Genomic DNA, 9,382 nt, shown 5'->3' on the forward strand with positions numbered 1-9,382 from the left:
CCTGAACTCCTGAGGGAAAACAGTACTGAAGGATCACCCTGCCACAAAACCTGAGAAATGCTGAGCTGCAATAGGTACATGTCTTCCCAGACAGCACTTCAGGCACCCTAATTCCAAAAAACACCATAAAGATCCATGTCTTCAGGCCATCCAGAGAGACAAGGCAAGTTAATCAGCAAGACTCCCAATTGTTGTTGTCAGTTTATTCACTTATTTTTTGAAGAAGCATCTACCAGTCTTGTCTGTATTTTCTAAGCATATTAACAAAGATCTTAATAGCCAAGAGAACAAGACTGTCTTCCTCTAGGGCACTATACCAGACAGACATCCCCTTCCTAGTATCTTCTTTAAAGACAACAATTCACTCAAGATTCAGTTACTCTACTTGGGATCTTATTACTGCAGTAACCACTGCCACTTTACTGCACTGTGATACCCATGTACATGAAGTGATACAAAAACATAGGTACAGACTGCTTAATTAAAAGCTAGTTCAAATGACCAACAGCCCTTTAAAAGAGCAAAGCTGCCTTTGGGTGGAATAGAGTGAACACACTCTTCTATGCAATGAATAGGGGAGCTGAGGTGAAATGGTGTTAAGCCCTGATACCAGAGACCCAGCTGGACTGAACGTGGACATCCCTATAACACTACCAATTTCTCTACATCTCAGAAGTTCCTAAGTCAGGAAAACCAAAACTGAGCTACAGTGAAATGAATTTTCATATGAAAATTAATATATTTTCTAGTATTTGAAGACTACTCTGAACAGTCACATGTCTCCCTCTAAGTACTCTTTTCCATATATCCTCTTGGAAGATTTTCACTTAAAAAGGTCTGGAACATATTTAATACCATGAGGATTATTAGAAGTGCATTCAAATGATCCAGAGCTTTTTGTTCTCATTAGCACTGATCTGAACTGCGTCCAAGCTGCACTCATTTCAAATTGGGTTGAAGCCAAAGCTACTGGAGACCAAACTTCCCTCACTTCTGATCCTTCAGCCAGCAGGAACAATGAATTATTTAACAATAAAAATCAGAGCAGACTACTCTAACACGTATCTCTGATCACCTCAAATCATCACCACCAACTATTCTGGCAGCCCAGAATCACAGAGGAATAAAGACAACCTGGCAATCCTTCCTTTCTCTGAGGAACAGCTCTAATACAAGATAGAAGTGATACTACCTGAGCTACTGGGATGACCCTGCTCATCCCCAAGTTCCCCAAGGCAGCTAGTTCTGCTGTTGCTGCTACTGCTCCATGCAAATACAAGCAGGGCTGGCATCTGCTAAGGTGCCTGTTGGATATAAAGCTAAACAGAACAAATAAGATTTGCCACTGGAACTAATACGATAGTCTATGTCTGAACAGAATTTAATATATATACATCATCTTACCAAGTCCAAGGAACATCAGCTTATTCATTCTAATATTAGGCTTCTCTCAGATCCTTTTTTACTTCAAGTATTATTTCTCAATCAAAACATTTAGTCATTTTCAGCCAGTTGAGGAATTAAATGATAGGTGTGCTAATCAAAATTATACACAAACCATCTAGGAACATAATGAACACAAAGCACACAGGTAGCCTTGAAAGCAGTACAGCTCCAAGCAAATAGCTCAGAAGACAAGGTCACAGCTGAGATACAGAGCAGAGAGGAAAAAAAGGAAGTTCTGCCAGATCTGGACTGGCAGTGAAGGAGGCAGTGGCAGCCCTAGAACAGCAAAATGGAGAAGAAACTACAAGGAACAGCATACAGGGTAGCACAAACGTTTCCAACTTCCTCAAGCAAGGCTCAGCTCCGAGCAGGTTGAGAAATGCTGATCACGCCAGAGCTTCAGCAACTAAGCCGTAAGACAATGCAAATGGCTCTAGGCTGCCTCACTGCACTTACAACAACGTAGTAGCACTTCAACATTCCCAATCCCCTGATCATACTTTATAGCGAACCCCACCCCTGGTATGGGTTATGCTTATGAGGAGCTAATTTACAGCACCATAAGTAATTGCTTTAATTTGCTGTTTGCTGCTGTCTTAGTTCAATCTCCTTGCACTTATAAAAAGAGAAGAAAAGATAATAATGTGACTAAGTTAAAATACTAGAAAAAGACTCCCTGAATTCCCCTTCACTAGAAAGAATGCAGATCTTCTAGGGCACCAGGTCTGATCTTACAGTTATAACCTATGAAATGAAATCTCACTCTCCACCCTCTCAGCCCTGCTAACCCTAGGCTAGGGAGAGTCTGTCCACATGGCTGATCCAAGCGCCCCGTGCCACCCCTGAAGCTGACAGCATGGGATGGGATGGTGGGAGCTCAGCCATCCCCACTCCTTAACCATGTAACCTCAGAGGAAAAAAAAAGACTATCCACACAGCTCGCCGAAACATCCAGCGAAGCTTTATGAGCTCAGAAGCTTCTTTTATAGGGTTATCCTGTTCTGAAGCTCCACTCACGGTCCTGAGTTTTACACTCTCTTCTCAGGGAAATGCCCAACTCCCGTTTCTATCACACCTCTGCCAAAGGGACACTAAGCCACACGCACTCGGAGTTTCTTTCTCATCTTCGCACAAACTGAAAGACGGCAGCTATGTTTCCGCCATCCTTTTCTTACAAGACATTTCTGTGGACAATTTCAGTGATTTTACTTTTTCTATTATCCCAGGCTGTGCTCTAGAATTCTCCTCCTTTCTAAAGTAATTACTTTAATAGTTCAAAATTAAGGACAAGCGAGGTGCTAACAACTTTCAAAGGTTCTTCTCCTTCTGAAACTGGAAAATGAAGTGAACTGGCATGCACAAGAAAAACAATGAAAGAGAAATCAGCAGTTTTCTTTATAACTGTTATTATTTTAGTGGCTATAACTTGTCATCTCCATGACCTTTCATTACACTTTCTCTTAGAGCTTACTGTAGAACAAGAGACATTGTAAAAGGAGGAAAAAGTCATACCTCTCTCTTTATGTGGAAGATATATTTAGCTTGAGAGTTTTGTATAATTTTTAAATTTGAGATGAAAAAATACAATAGACTTCTCTGGGATAATCAAAGTTTGACCTACAAAGCCCTCATCTTACTATAGATCACACAAGAAGGTTTAAATGATCAGGTATCTTCTAAAACTTGACCAATGCGCACAGGACAAAATGCCTCACTAGGTAGACTAAGTCAGTGTTTGTTTTGCATGACAATCGTCAAGAAGATGGTAAATAAGGGAGAGGAAGAACCTGTTCCTTTGATATAAAAATCACAGGAAACCCTTCTCCCACTGACTAACTCAGCCTAAGGACTGAGTCTAAAGAGCCTGATCCTATCACCAGGGAAAGAGCCGCAATAAACAAATGATTGCTCCTGTAAGGATTTGGGGGGAGAGGTGGTGTTTAAGGAACAAAGCCATAACTCTACTGCCTTTTGAGTCAGAAGGACTTCTAATTAATTAAATATTTTATAATTACCCATTTCATATTTGTGCAGCACATATAGTGGTGAGCAGCCAACACTGTATTTTTTATTAATTTGTAAAACGTTATAAAATATAAACTGATGATAATTATGTACTTAGCCTTACTGCCTTTGGATCTCTGCTCTGAGGATCTAATGAAAGGACAGATTTTGCTAGGTAAAGTTATACAATTATTTTGAACAAATCGGGTAAATTTGTAGTTCTCCAAAGGCCTCCATAAAAGTACTGAATGACTTGCGTGTCATTTCAATCTGGGTCTTGCCCAAGATCATCTTTCCTTAGGGACACACTCTTGAAAGAAAACAAGGAAAAGCAAACACAAGTGAATATCTCTAAGTGACAAATGGGAGAAATTAGATTCCCCATTGAATTAAATCTTTTTGAAAAGCTCAAGCCTATAATTTTGCTCTGGACTACTTCGAAATTGTTATATATCATCTTCATATCTGTTAAAGGCTCCCACGATTATTTTCTCCCAGTCAGGCTCCAGGGTATAGAACAATCAACTGAGAAATCTTCAATAAGTATTGACGTCTGTGCAATAAATGAGGAGGAAAATACTGGGACCTCAACCCTAGAGGCTAACAGTACCAATTCAGGTTTTAACTCATCACTGCTATGACCTGAATCAATTAACAGAAATATCTGCCCTCCATACAGCTGTACCACTACTGCAGCCAAGACTTAAACCAGGGCAGTATGTGTCATTATGCAACAACATAATCAAATCAATCAACAAAGGGAAGATGATTAAGATTATTTGCATCATGGTGTGGTCAGAAGATCCAACAACTCAGAGTCCCATTGAGTCAAAAGTTTACAGACATACAGTGAGAAGCAGACTTGTCTCTCATAATTACAAGATTATCTGTTCTTTGTTAGTATCTTGTAAAATCCAGACTATGAAAAACAAGGTTAGGAAGGGGGCACCCTCCAAACAATGCACCTCACATGTCAGGAGAGCCCGCTACAGCACACCTCAACACCTCAGCCAGGCCTCCTGCTGGATGAGGAGAAGGAAGAACAAAACCAGACATCCCTGTTTTCACGCCCGCCCACCCGGATGCATTTTCCGGCCCCCGCCGCACTGCTCTTGACGCCTGCCAAGGCAGAGCCGGCCGAGAGCTGGGCGCCTGGTGGATGCCTCCTCCCCGGCCCAGGTGGGACCACACGGGTGGGCTTGCCCCACACTCAGGAGGACCTGCCCCACACCTAACCAGCACAGCTGGGCCTGCCCCACACACAGGACCACATGGGTGGGCCTGCCCCACACTTGACCAGTGAAGTTGGGCCTGCCCCCTGCATGGGAGGACCTGCCCCACACCTATCCAGCACAGCTGGGCCTGCCCCACACACAGGACCACATGGGTGGGCCTGCCCCACACCTAAGCAGCACAGCTGGGCCTGCCCCACACACAGGACCACATGGGTGGGCCTGCCCCACACCTAAGCAGCACAGCTGGGCCTGCCCCCCGCATGGGACCACAGAGGTGGGTCTGCCCCCTGCACAGGAGAACCTGCCCCACACCTAAGCAGCACAGCTGGGCCTGCCCCACGCATGGGACCACAGATGTGGCCCTGTCCCCTGAACAGGTCCATGCAGGTGGGCCTGCCCCAAGAACAGGACTGTGCAGGTGAGCCTGCCCCACAGACAGGGCCATGCAGGTGGGCCCACCCCACGCACAGGACCACACAGGTGGGCCCGCCCTATACAGGCGGGCCTGCCCCACAGACAGGGCCATGCAGGTGGGCCCGCCCCACGCATGGGACCACACAGGTGGGCCTGCCCTATACAGGTGGGCCTGCCCCACAGACAGGGCCGTGCAGGTGGGCCTGCCCCACGGCCCGAGGAGCTGGGGGTCCCCGGCCTGGCAGTGGTGGCAGGGCCGGCGGGGAGGGCCGAGGTGGCTCCGCTCCCGCCCGCCCCCCAAGCGCCCCCCAAGGCCCCGCCGGGTCCCGAAACGCCCCCCATCCCCCCCGCACGAAGGGCCCCGCGGGCACGGGCGGGCTCAGCCCCGGACCCCGGGCGGGCCCAGCGCCACGGCCCGGCCGCGGGGAGCGGGGCCCGGGGCCCAGCGCCCGCCCCGCCACGGCGGAGCGGCGCCGCGGGCAGGTGCCGGCGCCCGGCACGGCCGCACCGAGCCGCCCCCCGCCCGCACTTACTGTCCGCGGCGGCCATGGCGGCGGCGGCGGCGGGGCCGCCCGCGCTCCCCCGCCCGATGGCGGCGGCGGAGCCCCGCGGCCGCGGCGAGGCGGGGAGCCGGCCCGGGCCGCCGCCGCCGCCGGCGGGGAGGGAAAGCAGGGGAAGGAGGGGAAGGAGGGGAGGGGGCGCGCTGACCCGCGTGGCGCCTCCCCGCCTCGGCGAGCCCGGCCCCCTCCTGCCCCCGGCGCCGCCATCGGGCGAGGGGAGCCGGGCCCGGCCTTGGCCCCTCGGCGCCAGGGAGCCCTGCCCGGGGCACAGCCCCCCCGCCCCCCCCCCCCCAAAAACCCACATCTGCGCACCCCCGCCGCCCGCTCGCCGCCCCCGCGCCCCCCGGCCTCACCCGCGCCCCCGCCTTCCTCGCAGCACGCGACTGGGGAGGGTGGTCGGCTTGGACCCATCATCGCGAGGCCTTCCAAAATTCTGGGCGCTTTCAAAAAAATCTCTTTTCGCACGCAAGTCCCTCAGGACTTTCTTGACCTGTCAGTAGCAACATAAAGTATGGTCTCCCTACAGCCAACTGCACCGGCGCTTGGATGGAGTTTCTCAGCACTCCTGTGCCAAGCAGCAGCCTGCACGCAGCAGAGGCTGTGCTGAGCCTGCACCTAAGGCTAAAGATCAACGGCTACCTCACTTTCCCTCGCATGCACAAAGCTCTTTTGTAGAGGAACGTGTTAACCCCCCCTCTCAGATAATCTCCCACATCCAGGTTTACATTTCTATGACTAAAGGGGAAGCAGTTTGGGGTCTGTTACAGAAAGCTCAAGCTGTCGCAAAATACATTTGCTTTGTGTACGTTTCTACTGCACTCTAACTACCACCTAGCATGGACAAGCTGACCCAAGCCCTGAAACGCCACAAAGAGGATGGAGTTTTAGCACCCTTCTCTACCCCTCGTAGCTGGTGGAGCTGCTGCAGTTCCACATCCGAGTGTCCGGTTTCACACAGCTGCAGGAGGGAAGCACTCAGCTAACAGGCCTCACCTGGTGCCTAAATAGGAGGCAAAAGCTGAAAGCGGGGCGAGGAAGCCAGATCCATTTAGGAGGACCCCTCAAGCACAGATACATCCACACTGATGTTAAATAGTTATCTATAATTAACAACTACTCCCAGGGTGACAATGAGATCACTTCCCAGAACTGCTCACTCCAGCCCCAGGGCAAAGGCAACAAAGCTTTCCACAAACCAGCAGCTGACTTGAGCGATGGTTTTACCTTTGAAGACAGCAATATCCACAGTGGCGATTCAGCTCCTGGCTTACCAGTAGCTCAGCTGCCAATGCACAGTGCACAAGCCAGAAAAGCTGAGGGCAGCAGCCCTCATCAGTTGTCCCAAGCTACATATGATCGGTCATAAGGTAGTGGTTAGCAGACCAGTTGGAGCAGCACAGAGTTTAGAGCAGCAAAGTACCTGAGAACTGGGCCAAGAGCACCACTCACTCAAGCTATCTAGACTGTCCATCTCCACCACATTGCAACCAGGACCGTATCTTACTACCAGTAACCAGCATAGAAACTGCCACTCCCTTTCTTTTTCCCCCTCTCTCGCTCCAGAAGTAAGCTGCTGAGAAATGTTTCCCAATTCCACAACAGGCTGCTGCAAGTCTCCAGCTGAAGTGCACTACAGTAGTGATGCAGAGCTCTGAACTTTTATTTAGTCCAAGCAAAGAATTCCAAAATATCCAGAAAACAAAGTAGCCTGCATATAATACTAGACATTGCAATAGCTATCTGTGGGTCTATGTTTGCTCACAGTCTCAAAGTTAAGGGGAAGGAAACAGCACACAAAATTTAGAAGATCAGTCAAAAATAACTGTAAAAAACTTATTTGGTTGCTTACCTTTTTTCCTCCCCTCAGACACAATTGTTCTTGTATCCCAAAATTTCCCACATATGGTGCAATGACCTATGAATCACCCCTATCATTTGTAGACAGCAGAAGCAGTAAGCACTTAATTCAGCCAAGGAAAAGATTTTTTGCAGTGAACACTGATGCTCCTCCATCTATGCTGGCAGCTCATGCGGGTTCCACAAAACTCTTCAGAAAACTGAGCTGACTGATGGAAGGCAGCAAGCTTTGTAAAACATGAATGGACAATTCCAGAGGTAGGATGAATTTCAAAATGAAACGTACCAGAAAAGTCAGAAAAGAGCTGCATCATTTGTAGAACATTATTACTATGTATGTGTGATGAGAGAATATAAATTGTCTGTACAGGGTACTGTTATGTGAAGCATTTAAATATAGGACTAGAAGGAACCTCCAGGTGTGCTCTAGTCCATGTCCCTTTTCCAAGGCAGAACCAGGTCTACCACAGAAAACCATGACTTTTTTTAAACCTTGTCTTGAACTCATACAGTGAAAGTGATTCCTGTGTTAGTTACTGGACCTACCTATCTTCATAAAATAATAAAGAGTATTTTTTTTAGTTAAGTAGCTTTGTACTGCTGCAAATTGATTACTGGTAGCTCTACCTCTGTGGACATGGAGAACAATTAATCACCATTTGTATAAACACATTTTATATAACTGTGCAAATCGTCACTGGAAAGACTTTTACACTGATTCCTCAAACCTTTTCTTTTCCAGACTAAATTCCACAATGTCTGTTTTCTTTTTGTTGCCCTTTTCAGGATTCTCCGATTCTTCCAGAGGTGAGGCCTACCTGCTCCCCAAACTGTACACCATATACATCACCACTGCCTGTAATGGCATTTGGGATATTTCAAACCGCCCCCACATTGCTAGCCCACCTTAAGTCTGAGGGCTGCAAAAGCCTCCAGGATCCTTATCTGCAAAACAGCTGCTTAGTCAAGCATTCCCTAGCTGGTATCCGTCCTTGCCAAGTGCAGCCTTTTGTATTTGCCTTTACTTAGTTAGACATTGTTATTTATCCAGTTATTAGAATAAAAATAACACTGAAAACATCTTCCATGTAAACTGCTCCTAAATTGATGTCACCTGTGTTGTAAGTGTATTCTGCTCTTCATCACCCACATTGTACTTGTAAACATTGCGTAGCACTCATTCAAGCCTCTACTCGGGAGTATCTTTTAGCTTTGCCAAGGAATAGTGATTACTGTCCTATGAATAGGATTCTTCAGTCAGTCATACATCCATCTTAGAGAAGTTTCAGCTGAAACTTCTCTATCTAGTTTATTTATGAAGTGAAAAAGACAAAAGAAGCAGCCATCAACATCATATTCCTTTTAGCATAGGACTCCAAGCACTGATTATTCGCCATAACACCCATACCCACAAACACCCCCAACTGAACCAACAATCTTAGGACCTGGAAGAGCAGTAGAAGGGTGAACACTACACCAGGAAAAAGGGGTAGAAAAACTGTCATACAGACACTTCATAGTTAACTGCATTGTTAGTACTATTGAGATTTTCTTCTGTATAGAGGTAGTCTTCCTTTTCTGTGATAATTAGATCTGGTCTAATAATGACTCTTGGGTTAGACTGTTAAGACTTCCATTATTTGAACAATAAATTTCTAGCTTTATAGTAAGGTGCATTTCCTCTTTGCCCATAAACAAGACTGAATGTAACACTAGTGTTTATTAGGGTTTTTCCAACGTCTAATCTAATTCCATTTGTCATTTAAGCGTATTCCTCCTTACCCTATCCAACAAATTTCACTCAGTCCAGGCCCCTTTTATATTCAAAGTCCTTTGTATATTTCCACCTGGCATTTCTTCTTCTAG

At 47.2% G+C, this 9,382-nt stretch overlaps 1 protein-coding gene across 1 annotated transcript in view; it reads right to left on the reverse strand.

The window, feature by feature from the left end:
- SYT16 (synaptotagmin 16) overlaps window positions 1-5,689 on the reverse strand; it is a 112,424-nt gene extending 106,735 nt beyond the window's left edge. Inside the window, exon 1 of the mRNA XM_067295089.1 lies at window positions 5,633-5,689. Within this exon, the coding sequence (XP_067151190.1) occupies window positions 5,633-5,648 (16 nt within the window). The 5' untranslated portion in view covers window positions 5,649-5,689. The remainder of the gene's footprint in view (window positions 1-5,632) is intronic.
- Window positions 5,690-9,382: the final 3,693 nt, after the last annotated feature.

The sequence above is a fragment of the Apteryx mantelli genome, chromosome 4 (assembly GCF_036417845.1).
Source record: "Apteryx mantelli isolate bAptMan1 chromosome 4, bAptMan1.hap1, whole genome shotgun sequence".
In the NCBI taxonomy this organism is placed as follows: domain Eukaryota; kingdom Metazoa; phylum Chordata; class Aves; order Apterygiformes; family Apterygidae; genus Apteryx; species Apteryx mantelli.